The 15,951-nt window shown below is 41.6% G+C and overlaps 2 protein-coding genes across 2 annotated transcripts; both read left to right on the top strand.

The window, feature by feature from the left end:
• Positions 1-2,056: 2,056 nt before the first annotated feature.
• chchd10 (coiled-coil-helix-coiled-coil-helix domain containing 10) lies at positions 2,057-5,660 on the top strand. The gene is made up of 4 exons (XM_034609843.1): positions 2,057-2,257; positions 3,914-4,136; positions 4,353-4,494; positions 5,428-5,660. The coding sequence occupies exons 1-4, from the start codon at positions 2,217-2,219 to the stop codon at positions 5,445-5,447; spliced, it is 426 nt and encodes a 141-aa protein (XP_034465734.1). The 5' UTR covers positions 2,057-2,216; the 3' UTR covers positions 5,448-5,660.
• Positions 5,661-7,534: 1,874 nt separating this feature from the next.
• Positions 7,535-15,951, top strand: ddt (D-dopachrome tautomerase). Its single transcript, XM_034609976.1, has 3 exons — positions 7,535-7,702; positions 11,939-12,114; positions 15,434-15,951. The coding sequence occupies exons 1-3, from the start codon at positions 7,595-7,597 to the stop codon at positions 15,504-15,506; spliced, it is 357 nt and encodes a 118-aa protein (XP_034465867.1). The 5' UTR covers positions 7,535-7,594; the 3' UTR covers positions 15,507-15,951.

Below are 15,951 nucleotides of genomic sequence, written 5' to 3'. Positions count from 1 at the left end.
TTCATCGTCTTCTCGGCGATCCGAGGGCCTCACTAAACCATCCAATTGGTAGTAGCGATGGGCGGTGTGTACAAAGGGCAGGGACTTAATCAACGTGAGCACATTCCCAATCCATTTATTCCTTGTTAAAAAGTATCCAGGTGCTCATGCAGGAGCTCAGTTGAGTTCAGTCTTTATTATTCTGTCTGAAAGTTGGCTTGCAGCAAAACTAGACTGTGTCCAGTGATGTTTTTCTCTCTGTACCAGCACTGTGCAGGTTGTTAACAAAAGAGGAAAACTATCCTATTTTGTCTGCATATAACTTTTTTTTGTTTTGCCGAGTTATCAAAAGAGGCATTGTGTATCATTGAAGTAAAAAATTCATTTTTACTTTTTACTTTCGTACTTAAGTACATTTCAGAGCTTGTACTTTCTTACTTTTACTTGAGTAAAGGAGTTGAATCAGTACTTCTACTTTTACCAGAGTCTTTTTTTACACAAGTATCTGTACTTCTACTTAAGTAAAGAATATGAGTACTTTTGCCAGCTCTGGAACAGCCTTTTACTGAATTTTTTGCAAAAATACTTCATCTATCAACTGGGTAACATAAGACTTACCCAATACTGCCTTGTCTCCTACGAGCAGGTACTTTGTCTGTATTAAAGCCAGATATATCTCTATCTTGCTTGTTTGATAAAAACCTAAGTGAGCTTCTGTTTATGGAAATTATCAAGGCTGAGTAATAGTTTGTTGGTGTGCTAATCACAAATACCTGACTAAAAGCCAAAATGCCTTTATCATTTCATTACTATCATTCACATTTTAGGTCCCACAGTTCTGTTAGTATCCTTTATTAACTGAGTCTTTAGCTTTCAAAGAATAAATAATCAGTGTGGCAAAATAAATCCCACTTAAATAAAAGCACATTCTTAGCAAAAAATTACAAATTTTACTGTAATAGATGTAATTATGTGGAAAACAAGACCTGTTAAGATTTAGCTTCATTGTAATAAAGCAAAAGTACAAAAGGTTGCATGATGAAATTTGTGATGATGATTTAAGGCCCGTGCTCTCTTTATATTTTCTCTAGACTCTTCTCACTGCTACAACAGGGTGCTAGAAATAGGAGCACTCAGAGGAGGGAATAGAAAGCTGGCCACTTTTCTTGCAGACAGGAGAAATAGTTGAGTAGAGGAGTGAAACCTCTTGCTCCATGTCTTTACTCTCTGCTGTGTCTCAAAGCAGTGTGGAAGTTGAACCAATAATCAGACATGGTGGTATAGAACACTGGGTCGAAGGTGAGAAACTCACATCTGAGGTCTTTTGTAACTCAGACTTCTCTTTGCTCCTGTTGAAATGAGGGCTTATGTAATGTTGTACAAATTATATGCATGTCATTAAATGCACTAATTACATCATTATGTCTTAGCTCTGCAATTGTACAAGTACAACTAATACAATACTAATACTAATATGTAGTCATGCCGGTCTTATATAATTATTTATAAAAAATCTATCAAACCAACATGGCCTCATGGATTATATTTTTTATTGTCAACAAGGTTAATTTTCAAATGCAACAAACTCTGGAGCAAAGCATATTACGTAGCATTCAGGTAAAACTTCATTCGCATTAACAAACAAGTTCATCTTAATCTGGCTGGGTCACACTGACTGAATAAGAGGAATGGTTTAATATGGTTGTGGAGCTGTCTCTCTTATTATTCTCAGATCACATCTTATCATTTTAATAGTGACCATAGTGATTCAACTTTGTTGGCAGCCAATCACTATGGCCTTTCTCCATAATGAAGAGCAGCCACAGTAAGTCTGTTTTCCATCAACAGCCAAGGTGTTTCCAGGTGTTTTTTCACATGCCACAGTTTGTAGAAATCATGAAATGAATGAATGCTGGATTCCATTTAGCTGCCTCATTGTCAGATCCTTGGTATGAAAAACCAACCAAATATGTCACAAGCTCGCAGCTTTGGTGCACATGTGCTGCTGCTCCACTCCAGTAGGTAGAGCCCTGCTCAACCCGCAGAAGAAGCAAAGAAGATCACCCGTTAAGTCTCGCGACATTTGTGAACGCTGCAAGGTCAATTGCATGCACGTGAGCTGCCGGCCTGCCACTGACAGACACCCGGCGGTGACCCGAGCAGAGACATACGTGAGAATAGGACCGCATTTTGCAGAAGTTCACCGGTACGAGCTGCACTAATAGGTGGTGTGAAACATGGCCAGAGGAAGCCGCAGCCGCCCCCCAGCTCCAGCTAGGTAACACACTTTCCAGCCGCCTCCAGGGACACATTACTCCGGCTCACACTGTACCGCTGCGGCGTTCAAGGACGCTCATGTGAGCTGTTATAAGTGAGGCAACACGTTACGTACTGACACGTCACTGAAGGAGTTTATCTGACTGTTATTATTTATATCAATATGACTGTCTCACTCAAACAGCTGACGGTGTGTGTAGCGTAATGTGTAATTAGTGTCATAAGTCACTGAGACCATGTGAGGTAAGAGGTCCCCGCGGCAAACATGAGGGTGCGTTCAGAAAGTCCAAATAATCTGTCCTAACATCTATTCATTGACCCCGAGGGAAAACCTCACGAGGTTAAGGACATATTTAAAGGAGAAGCCGCAAGGTGTTAGGAAAGGAGAATCACGGCCCAGAGAGAATCCGACTCCAATATCACAGTGCGAGTTTTTAAACCAACTTTATCTATAAGAGAAGATGCATACTATACGGTACTCTGTGCTGTAGGCTGTGCGCCTTGTGGGCAAAAAAACGGTCTTAAATTGTACAGTGTATGCCCATCTTTAGGTTAGGGTTATGTCCTCACAAACCCTAACCTAAACCTAATTCTCTGGTACTCACAACTACAGAAAGTCAAGACTGTGCGTGTGTTCATGTGTGTTGCAAGTGTCGTTATATGTGGGGCAAATTAAATGTAATATTTGAATACTAAAACTTTAGTAGATTAATGGAAAAATCAGGTAAACATCCTATTAACTGAAGTACATCTGGACAGAATATTGCTTGTTAAATAGAGTGAGATAGGATGTAATATTTAGGTAACACAGTTATCCCATACTCAAGTGTAATGTTGGTCCTATTGAAGTTAAAGCCACACTGACTCTGTGGAAGTTAATGATGTTTCTTCATGAAATGCCACCTCAGTGTCCAACTTGAATGAAGATGCGTGACAGTCGTCTTGCCTGCTTGGCTCAGTTTGAATAACTGATCCCAAACAGTCAGTGAATCTTCTATGTAATTTAACAAGTGATTATTTCCGTGAGGAACAGTCATCATCATTCTCCTATGCTAACATCCCTTAACCAATATCACTTCTCATAAACTGGTCTTTTGGGGGTTTACTGTAGCTATTTGAAGAATTCACTGTCCGCTAACTTGTCTTGGACACATTACCTGATCCATTTTTCACTTGTTTAAATACCAAACAGATAGGAAGATTTGCTGATTTTCTCTGCCAACGAGGCTGAGATAAATCTATAATTATTGCAGTATGCTGTATGAAGATATATTTTATTCTCATATTCTACATTTCTGATCTGAGTCGGATATGAGAAGTGGTTGGGTGTCAAGGAGGGGAGAAGGGCTTTCGAAGTTGACACAGCAGATTAGGAATTGTCCCTCTAACCCTCTCAAAAGGTGCTTTCAGACATGAAATGATATGGAGCTTTTTTCCTGTCTTTATTCAAGAGCGTGGTCTTTCAGTTTGAGCGCATGACATGTTGAATTTATGTTCAGATTGTGTATGACAGATTTGTTGCTGTTGTGAACAACAGAGAATCTCCTCTGCATTGTGCATGTGTGACAGGAAAACTGCAGCGAAATTTCTCCGGATTTCCTCTGCAGGACATGTTGAACGGCTTAATGTACAAGAAATACGTTTTTTGGGTTTGTAGCCCAGCTCCATCTTATGCTCCAGCTCCAGCTCATCCGCCTCCTGCCTCCCTGGCCCCGGCTCCTGCTCAGTCCCAGGGACCTGGTATCATGGCCCAGATAGCTACTACAGCTGCAGGGGTGGCCGTAGGCTCGGCTGTGGGCCACGTTGTTGGCAGCGCTCTCACAGGAGCTTTCAGTGGCAGTGGCAGCAGCAGTCAAGAGCCCGCCAAGTCCTCGTACCAGGTGAGAGGTTGAGAGGACAAACCAAGGCTTCAACTAGTAACTAAAAACGATATGAAGACATTCTGAATGTGTATTATGACCCAGAGTGTTGTTTTTTGAGTTGTGACCAGTAGCCCCCTACAGAGGCCGACCTCCATCACCAAACCTGTCTGCTGCTTTTCAGCAGCTCTGTTGCTGATGTGAGACTAACTCAGATGTCTGTCGATACCACTGCAGGACCCTCCCCGGCCTGCTCCAGCCCAGCCAGCCCCATGTCACTTTGAGGTCAAACAGTTTCTGGACTGTGCCAGCAACCAAACTGACCTGACTTTATGTGAGGGTTTCAACGAGGCACTCAAACAGTGCAAGCACTCCCACGGTGAGTCTGTAGTGAATGATGGCTGCAGCTACACAACACAATTTTCCTCTGAGACCTTTTAATCTAAAGTGAGTTTTACAGTAAACAGGGTAGCCTAAAAACAAATAAATCTAAGGATGAAACTAATACACAGCCGTCAGAACTTTCTGCACTGCTAACTCACATATTCAATCCGTCATTGTCTGGTAAAATTACATAGAGGTGGTGATACCAGTGGCCCCATACACACCTGGTATTAATGTGATTTTTGTGATCCGATCACAAGTACAGGTGTGAACGCACTCAGATCAGATCGCGATCCGATCACGCAGGGCCACATTCGGAGGTGGTCTGGGCCACATGTGTCCGCATTCTTTTAGCAGTGTGAATGTGAATGCGTCCTGGGCCACATATGCAGGACTGCCTACTCAGCTGACATCTTCTGACCCGTCTGTCTGTGCCCATACGTGGATTTATTTCATGGCCATTGCCAAAATATCAACACTGACCACGACATCATGACTGATACTTTTCTTAAAAGGTGAAATCTTTCTTCATGCAGCTGCACAAGATTCATTCAGTGCCTCCTGACTCCTCTCCCTCATGCCAACAAACAGTGACAATTGGTGACATCTGTATACTGGGTCAAAACATAATATGGTTTTAATTAAGATGAATGACACATGTTTAAGGCAAGTGAGATCCGATCACAAGTGGTCACAGGAGACACATTTAATACGCATTTTAATGCCAGGTGTGAACACATACTTGGCGCTGGCCACTTGTGATTGGATCTCTCAGGATGGATGTTAATACCAGGTGTCAGTGACTTGAATAACTATCATCCAATTGGGGCAGGGGGGTCCGGATTCCTCCATCCTGGGAATAACAGAGATTCAATAAAACAAACATGAATTTAATAAATGTTTACCTTTTTTCCCTGCTTTTCTGTAGGTGTGACTTCACTGGTGTGAAGGACGGATGTCAGCTGCCATGACCAACAGATTTTAGTCATGAGAGATGCCACATAAACACACCCACCCTAACACACACACAAACACACATCTGAATGCTGCTCCTCAGGCCATCAGCATGGTGGTTCTGTTTGTTTTGTTGATCGAAGTGAAATATTTTTACATAATGGACCGTGACCTAGATTTAATAAACAGATGTTATCTATTTCTGTTAATATGAAGTGTCTGTTTTTCTGTTACACCCTTTTTTAAACACAAACTTTCCCTAAATGCAATGATAAATATTTTTATACCTCCGCAATGGCCTCAAGGCGCATCTCCTGAACGCCTTGAAGGAATTTTTTCACATTTGGCACCAACAGTCACTTAAACTTGGAAGGTCACTGTGGCTTCACAAAATATGTTTATGTTTCACTTGAATATGATATCTGAACATCAGCTTGAGGGAATATCTTCAAAATTGGTACAAACGTTCACTTGGACTCAAAGATAAAATTAGATTTTGGTGCATGGATGTCAAAGGTCAAGGTCAGAGTGACCTTACGTTCTTGTCAATGTGATATATTAGGACTGCTTGCAGAGAATTTAATTATATCTGACACAATTAACTCAGACTCATGGATGACCTGATGAGAATTTGGTGGTCAAAGATCACTGTGACCTCAAGCACACGTTTTGCCTTGTGAATGTAATATCCCAGGAACATCTTAAGGGAATTCTTTCAAATATGGCCCACATGTCTCACTGATAAGCTGATTAGATTTTGGTGGTCAAATGTCAAGGTCACGGTGGCCTCAAATAAAGATGTTTTTGGCCTCTTGAATGTGATATCTAAAGACTGTGACTTGGACTCAAAGATGAGGTAATTCAATTTCAGTAGTCAAAGGTCACAGTGACCTTATATGAATCCTTGGAAAAAATGATGTAGAAATATGTACATGGTAATGTTGGAGATAAAAGGTATAATACTGGGCAAGATACTGAGTCTAGACTTCTTTTCCAACAAGTATACACGGCTGCTACTGGAGTCTCAACAGTTAGTCAAAATAATTCACTGGAGATGGTCAGAGTTCAATGCAGTAGAGTTTATTCTTTTACAAGATGGCTCTGGAACCCAACTGAAGGCTGAGGTCCAAACCCTCTGCTTATATGCTCATCCTTGTCTGCTGTTGCCTGTTCAACCAATCAGGAGGTGGATCTCTCCACCTCATTTCTAGTTCAAAACTACTGATTCATCACGAACCTAATGGTGTCATATTTTCCCAAGTTAACTTTGTCGCCCCCTACAGTTACGTCAAGGGTCGATTCTAATGGTGTATTAAAGCAGTGGTTGTTGGTCCAATTTTGACTCCATTATAAATCTTGGAGTTTTGGAGGCCTCTGACTCAGGCCTTATTCAATTTCAATGGTCCTGACCTCATACTCCATTAGATTCGGGCGATGTCTAACTGCATTTTTTATAAATGATTGCATTTCCACACACTAAATATATGTTCAACAAACAACCATTCCATACATGATTACGTAAGGGGGCATACATTATTACATTTCTTTATGCTGGATATATGGTGCTGTCTTGTGAAAGCGTACAGTTGCAACCAGAAATCTGTTTCACATGGGCTTGACCTGTGCTGTAATCACCTGTATCATTATTAACCTGCCTAGCAACTAATTACATTTTCGTTCCGATAGAGACTCTCCCTGTGTCTGCTGTTAATTAGACATTGCCCCTGTAAGTTAGTATTTTACACTGTGGTGTTACTTGAGTTAAGGTTTCTTCGTGTACTTTAATTACCAGTAATGTCGATATGACGAATTAAGGGACCCTGCAGGCTTCATAGCGGGGTCACAGCGTCCGGTTGTGATTTCAAAATAAAAGGTTGACCTAAATAGTAACATTGAATGCATGCAAAAATCCACCATCCAAAAACAGGAAAATATGAATGTCACATTTCAATAGAAATCAATATAGCAAGCAGCGGCAGCAAGTTGGTTAAATCCTGACAAACGCAAAACGTGTATTTCGAAAATGTCAACCGGAAGAAGTACTGTCCGTTATTGTGTCTGATCCATAGGTTTTATATGGTCTGCCGACCTCGTCCTCACACTGAACTGGGAGCGCTGTGAAATATTGAACAGTGTTAAAGATGCCTTTCATCGAGCTCCAAACGAACCTGCCGGTCAGCTCCTTCCCTGAGGCATTCATGATGAAGTTGTGTAGCAACACCGCAGCTGCTCTGGGAAAACCTGAGGACGTGAGTTGTATTTCCACCTCTGTCCTTTTTATTTGTGGAACTACTTAGGGTGGAGGGAGTACTCACATGTACGTAGCACGTTGCTTTACAGCGTGTGCCTGACGCCTGTTGCTGATGGCAAACAACATTTTCAGTTCGGGACACGCAATATACCTGTCAATAAAATGCTACAGGGAAGTATACTGGAAATGAACTCCACAGCTAGACAAACACAACCCAGCTTTATTTAATTTAATTTAATTGTCTCAGTCATTGTGTATTAAAAAGACATGCTATGAGCAGAAACGCCATGAAGAGAATTATATCTGAAATGAGAGACTATAACTAAAATATAATTATGTTTTCGTCATTTTTTGCCACTCCAACTATCCCTACCGCTTTACCATAAAGGCACAAATAGACGCGCAACAACAATCCAAGGGGAGGTTGCTTCACCGTGCTCTCACACATGACGGCTCACTTTACTGCGGTACACTGCCGCTGAAGTCTGTTGTCAATTCTCCGGATTTTACTCGGAGGTCATGTCTGAAAACGGCTTATGTTGCCACATAAAAAGCGAATGAGCCCTCATTGTTATATTTAATTGGGGTGTATTGCACTTGTAAAAATATACTTCATTTGAACTTTATTCTTCTTCTCCTCTTTTCACCTTGCATGTCACACCTTTACCTTACAGCGCCTCTGGCTCATTAACAGGACACGACACTAATGACTCCCGGACTGCGACTTCAATTCACAGTTAACTTTATTGTGACACATAACTTCGACAGCTCTCTCAGAACACGACAGCTCTCTCAGAACACGACAGCTCTCTCAGAACACGACAGCTCTCTCAGAACACGACAGCTCTCTCAGAACACGACAGCTCTCTCAGAACAAGAGCGAACCCTTTCTGGCAGCCTGTCTTACAACTGCCGCAGCTGTCGTTAAACATTCGTGCATACTAAAGTAACTACAGCCACGACTGGTGTGGCTCATACACAACACTCATGACAAGTTAAAGGGTTTAAGTAACAAAAATAAAAGTGCAGAATAGCCAATGTCAGAATAATATATCACAGGATTCTCAGCACATTAAATCTGATGTCAGAGGGTCCCTGCATGTGGACACAGTGGAGGACCTGATTAAAATAAGTCTCAAGGGAACTACCTTGGGGGAGGTTGATGCCAAGGAGGCTGTACACATGAGGTTCAGCCAGGACAAAAGAGCAAGAAGGCCCAACTACAAGGGTTGGCCTTCAGAGGTGCCAGGTCCTAGTGGTCCTCAGGGGGATGTGCTCTAAAGGGAGGGGAAGAAGAGGCATTCTGTAAGAGGAACTTCCTTGTTTACTTGTTTTGTTGTGGTTGTTATTTTGTAGATTTTCATTTATTACCAAAACATTTATCAATAAAACAGTTAAGATGGAGAAAAAATATGAATGTGTTGTGTTGTATGTCATTGTAAGTGAGCCTTAATTTTGTGCTGGTGGCCCTAAAATATTCAATAAGGAGCACCAGTGCTACCAGTGGAAAAAGTTAGTCTGGAGCCCTGACATTGTAATGTCTATTTATGAGGGGAAATGGGAATAATTGCATTGCAGGTCGATTTAAGGGCGCGCCTCTAAATTTTCTGCTTGTGCTCCGAAACCTTTCAGTAATGGGCTACTATCCTAGTAAAAAAAGTAAGTCTGGAGCCCTGCTATTCATTATTCAATGATTGTTGATTTGATTTGAATAATTCAATTGAGTATATATTGATTAACAGAATTGATTGTTTGTGATTTAAATTTTCTTTGCGGTCTTTTGTACTTAGGTAAATAAGGGTTGACTCTCTTACCAGGATATATACAAATTTTGACAGGTGAAGAAGCCCTGTCTGGCGCCCAAATCTTTTATTTTTTCAATTTAGAAAAACTACGCTACAACTTAACCTTGTACTATCGTACGGTGTCAAAATTGAACATCTAATAGTACTTCCACATAAACCGATTTTATCAGACCATAGTTTAATAACCTTAGATTTCTCATTATCAGACTACACACCATCAATGAAAAACTACTTTTCTAGATGTCTACCTGATAGTGCTGTAGCTAAATTTAAGGAAATACTTCCAATTATATTTAACCCCCTACTGTCCGTCGATATACAGTAACCAACGAATTCTTTAAAAACCCTAGCTCCACTGAGATTGACCATCTTGTCGATAGCTCTGTAAACTCATTACGATTAAAATTTGACTCCGTAGCGCCTCTAAAAAAGAAGCGTCTCTAAAAGTAGAGTAGGAGTCAGAGCTTTCAGCTATCAAGCTCCTCTCCTGTGGAATCATCTCCCACTTTCAGTTCGGGAGGCAGACACCATCTGTACATTTAAGAGTAGGCTTAAAACCTTCCTTTACGATAAAGCTTATAGTTAGAGCCGGTCCAGGCTTGTCTTAGACCTGCTCTTAGTTATGCTGCTATAGGTCTAGAAGGTCGGGGGACACATGACACATGGAGCTTCTCTTCCCAGCTTCTCCTTCCTCTTCTAGCTCCTTAACACATCAAATAATCAACTGCTTGATATACAATATGTCTACTCAGATACTCTACCATTACTCACAATAATCCATCAAATTATTTACCTTCCATTATGCTACAAACTGTTTCTTCAAATCATGCACATGCAGAGGGGGGGCGGGAGGTGCTGGAGCACCTGCCCCTTTGCCCTTGATGCCCAAATGTGCCCTTTTGTCAGATGCCCTTTTTTTGCGTGCGTGCGTGCGTGTGTTTTCAGTTATGTCGGCATATGAGCCTTTTTCCATGTGCCCCTTTTGAAATTTTAGCACCTGCTCCTCTAGAGGTCTCTGCACGGCCCTGCTTCTAATCAATGCTGTAAATACTCATACACACAAACAAATTCTGATGTTCTCCTTTACACTTGACATCTATTGCACTTCTGTCCGTCCTGGGAGAGGGATCCCTCACATGTGGCTCTCTCTGAGGTTTCTACATTCTTTTTACCCTGTTAAAAGTTTTTTTTTTTTTGCACATGGCGTAGCTAACGCTCTCAAAGCACCCACATTGGGTTGCGCTTTCATCAGCTCTTTGAAGACGTTGTATGAATGTGTGTCTGCAAGCTAACAAGTTAACTTTTGGGACAAATTACTTTTTAAGCCGATTAATGGTTACCTCAATGTTGTACCTTGTTCTGGAAGAGTGTAGAATAGCCGTTGTCCCTCGGGTCTCAAGCAATGTAGTAAGACTGCACATCGCCTTGTATCTGGCCATGTTTCTCCTCTAGCGTTAATCAGTAGCATGTGGTTATCAAAGATTTTCCACTATGTTTCAAATAGTATTGGCAGCTCACCAACGTAATGAAGAAAGGGTGTTGGACTTGGTACTGAAGCGCTCATCCTCGTTGCCAATTTGTTACATTTTGTGTGAGTCAAGCATAGGAGACAAGTGTATGGTTCTTGAACTGTTAGGGGCTTTATTGAGCAACTGCTAACAATGCCGACATGGCTACATGTTTCCCTTACACACACATTCTGCTTCTCTCTCGTAACTGCTCCTGTACTCTCTACCTACTGTAGCTCCCTCTTCTTTTACTCTCTCTATAGTCTCACAGTGACACTTACTGGTAAGGGGTGATACAGCAGTAGTAAAGCACAGCATAAGCATTCACATTAAATTCTCTTTGTTTGTAAACACAACACTCATATCATTAGCTCTGAACACAAAATATTCTAGACTGGGTGTAACCCGACAGTATAATGAGACACTTTTAATACAGGTGTATGAATTGTTTGCAGCTGTAAATGTATGTAGGTAAGGACAGCCACAGCAGGACAGGAACACACATTTGCACATAACAAATGTTAAAGACTAGTTGTAGACAACATAATGCTGGGCAGCTGAGGCAGTGCAGGATGACTCATTATGTGGATGACTCATTATGTGGTGGCCTCTCTGACACAGCTCCAGTGCTGACCTCTCAAACGGATGCTGGTATGACCTTCTTTCCCAACATCCAGTGTAACTGTTACTGATTGAAATGGAGACTGTGGTGCAACAACTTAACTCAGGGTGTCTATACTATAACAAGGTGGGATAAGAGTTCAGATGTTGATTCAAGGCCATGTTGGTTGGCTTTGACACGCAGGAGAATTAACTCAAACCTCTCATTTCTATGTGTAATTTGTGCTCAAGCTCCCGTTATGATGATCAGTGTTATACTGACTCAGCCTCACTAATGTTGTCTTGGTGGTTGTCTTTCAGAGGATGAATGTGGTGGTGAAACCTGGGCTGCCAATGCTGATGGCAGGCTCTTGCTCTCCATGCCTGATGCTTTCAGTGTCTGCCATCGGTGTGACTGACTCCGCTGAGAAGAACAAGGAGCACAGTGCCAAGATCTTTGAGTTCCTGACCAGAGAACTTGGTCTGACTGACGACAGGTCAGCTCTGCCAACACACTGCACCATCAGGTTATTTTAGAGTAGTAAAAGCACAGTCTGGAGAACAAGGCCTGCTCTTGTTCAAACTTTTATTTGATGATCTTTTCATTTCTTCACAAATTCAAAAGACCTGTTCTCTATAATTGTATTTCTTGGTTATGTAACAGAGTTGTGTATATGTGGTGAACTCACATGTTTGAGAACAAAACAAAATAGTTTAACACAAACTTTGTTAAAAAAAAAAAAAAAGGAACTGAACTAAAAGACACTAGTCAGAACTTCAAAAAGCTGTTAGGCTGTATACCTAAGAAGGCTATTGAAGACAGTCAATCCATCTCATCGCAGAGCATACAGTAGTTTAAATATCAGTCAATCAATCTATCTCGCTGTTGACAGACGGCTAACAGTATGGCACAGGACAGACTGTTAGGGAGCTGACCTGTTAACTTTCATTTTGTTTGGCCTGGTGTGAAAGCTGTAAGGGGAACTTTGGTGTAGAGTTAACAACTGGATTTAGACTGTCTGAGAATGAGGGTCTCTCAGTCCTCTTCCAATCACCTTCTTTCTGTGGTCTGGATCGAGTGAACTGAACCAGGTGTAAAAAGTCTTTGTTATAACTACAATGTACAGGAGTTAAACTGGGCCGAAGCCCACTGGACCTCCATTTGCTTCAATATCACAGTGTTTAGAACACACACACACACAGAGACACTTTTTTAAAACTTCTTTCAGACTGTATCTCTCTGACTGTAGAATTTAGCTTGTTTGGTTTTTTTACAACATCCACATGAGTTTTGATTTACATTTCTTGCAGTCTCTACACATGAATGTTGATGTTTCCTTACTGCTTGCCTCCCACATAAGATCCAATAGTTCCAACTGAGGCTAGGCAAAACCTCTCAGGACCAGGATGGTGCTACTTGTTTTCACGATCCTTGATAAGCAGTTATGTGATGTGTTTTTTTGGGATCCAGGACTAAAGGGTGGATATTGTTATAATCCAGATTAGGGGTGAGCGATATATCGAATATACTCGATGTATCGCGGCTTGTGCCACGTGCGATGTATAAAATGACTATATTGCGACCATCGAGTACAAATTGTCAGGTTAATGTTTTAAGCCGTCAGCATGAAATTCTCTCTGAGTTTCGCTTCTCTCTTCTCATGCCCCTCTCACAGCAGACTGCTCACTCCCCCGCCCATCCAGAAAACTCGACTGCATGCATGCATATTTTTGTACATAGACTGTATATATAGAGTTTTTGTATCAGGAGAAGAGAGAAGAAACTCGTAGCGAGTTAAGTTTACATATACACACAGGCTCCGGGGCTCCCTCACTCACTCACTGAGCTGAGAGGTGCATTCACGTGAAGCAGCTGGTCAGTGACTTTGTTGAAGAACAGTAGAAACAAAGAGTGAAAACACAGTTTCCTCTATGATCCATAGCTGCTCAATGATCAGAAGGCATGCCCTGACATTTATATTCGAGTCAAAACAAGGTCACACCGTGTTTTAAGCCTAAATGTCTGCTGATATCTTCGGACGACGTGCACTCAGGGAGCGTCGGAAATGCTAACGTTCGCTAGCTTAGCCACTTCCTGTCGACTTTTATAAATTTAACATTTTTACAGTGATTAAGAGGAGATTTCAAAATATCAAGATATATATTGTGTATCGCGTTATAGCCTAAACATATCACTTTATATATATATATATGTGCGTGTATATGTATATATATTTTTTTTTTAACCAAGGTGTAGTCGGAAGAGATGTTTCTTTAGTCTATCGTGGAAGATGTGTAGACTTTCCTGAGCAAACAGTCGTGATTTTGTTGAGTGGCTAGCTCACAGTGAGGGAGCAGCAAGCCGATTGGCAGATGTGGAGTGGACAGCCTGGGGTGTAAGGTTTGACCATGTCCTGGATGTTGACTCGACCTGATCCTTCAGTGAAGGGAGCGGAGAAGAAGAGTAGTGTGAGTGAACTTAGGTAGATTGCAGACCAGTCGAGCTGCTGCATTCTCGATGAGCTGCAGAGGTCGGATAGCACTAGCAGGTAGACCAGCCAGGAGGGAGTTGCAGTAGTGTAGGCGTGAGATGACCAGAGCCTGGACCAGAACCTGTGAGAAGGGGACGTATTCTCCTGATGTTGTGCAGCATGTATCTACAGGAGCGGGTTGTTGCAGTAATGTTTGCAGGAAGGGAGAGTTGACTGTCGAATGTCACACCCAGGTTCTTAGGAGACTGGGTGGGGGCTACCACGGAGTTGTCAATGGTAACAGTAAGGTCAAGGGTGGAAGAGCCTTTCCCTGGAAGGAAAAGTAGTTCAGTCTTGTCAAGGTTAATTTTCAGGTGGTGTGTGGACATCCACTAAGAGATGTACCACCACCGACTCTGATCAGGTTTGTGGTATGATCGAAGTCATGCAGGTATTTGAATCTTTGGACAACATGGACAGAATAGGACTGTGATGCAAGGCCCTGTTTGTCAGCAGCAAAAGCATCCCTTATATGAACTTCTTTTCTGCATTTGATGCTGAAGAAATGTTGAATTTGACTGAAGCACCAGATAGTCTCCATCCCTTGCCGAACAGCATTAAAGACTCAGCCGCCCCATCAAGACCAATAGAGATGGCTGCAGTTACTAATAGCATAGTTAGCTGTCTCTCCCCCTGTAACTAGGAGAACTCTGACTACTTTCAAAAGGGCTCTTGTACTGCAGCTAGAATTAATAAGGTAGGAAGTGCATGAATCCTTTTGAGGCTGGTTCACTTCATGAAGGACTCCCAGGTGTTTTCCTTTGCATTTTGGGCAAAGTTTTTGTAGGTCATTATCCAAGGCACTGTGCTCACATGCACATCTCCAGCAGCGCCCTTTTTCTTGGATCTACTTACGCACAGCATCCTTTCATACCTGCAGAAAATCTGGACAGACACATAAGTAATGGTCAGGAACACCACAGAAAGGATAGTTCTGACCACGACGTGAAGCAGACTCGTTTACAGGTTGCTGAGTTTAGTTCTGAAGATGGCTAGTATAGTAGCCACTAATAACAGTAACACAAATTCATACAGTGCATCTATGTGCAGAACTGTCTCCATCATACATCATTCATACACTGCCAGTACATGTTCAGTATCTTGCCCAAGGACATTTGGGAACAAAGAATAGTGGATGACCAGCTCTTCCTCCTGAGCCACAGCCACCCCAATGAAATGTTGCTGAGAAAGATCTCACAGGCAGTAACTGGTCATGTAGTTTGAGTTGTATTCTGTGTTGTTTTCATCTTTGAGTAAATGTTTGACCGTCTCCTCTCATTGACAGGATTGTAATTCAGTTCCACGCGCTGCAGCCTCACCAGGTCGGGAAGAAGGGAACCGTGATGAGCTTCTTGTGAAGGATGTTGTTGTTTCTGACACCGGTCGCGATCTCAGTCCTAGCAACAGACGAAGTAGACAGACAAAATCAGTTTCAATCTCACAGTAAAGTAACGATTGTCACTTTAAAGGCACTTACTGTATTTTCTTTTCATATCAAGGTCTACTATCAAACAGGATACTAAGAAGTTCTCTTTTGAATTATTTAAAGACTAACATTTACTTACAAATGACTTGTATAACAAAGTGTTAAAGAAGACAGCACTAGAACTACAGGGAATAAATGTCACTATTTTCAACAAAATCATTTTGAGAAAACAGAATTACATTGTTTTTTCTTTTTTTAATGCTCAGAATATTGACTTTAATGTTTGTGATGATACAAAAAGTAATGTGGCCTGATCATCTGTTCAGAGGTTTGAAACAGAAAATATATTTTCATTAAAAACATGGAGATTAACTGGA

This window comes from Hippoglossus hippoglossus, chromosome 1 (genome assembly GCF_009819705.1).
Source record: "Hippoglossus hippoglossus isolate fHipHip1 chromosome 1, fHipHip1.pri, whole genome shotgun sequence".
NCBI lineage: Eukaryota > Metazoa > Chordata > Actinopteri > Pleuronectiformes > Pleuronectidae > Hippoglossus > Hippoglossus hippoglossus.
This window is presented reverse-complemented; position numbering and strand designations above follow the sequence as displayed.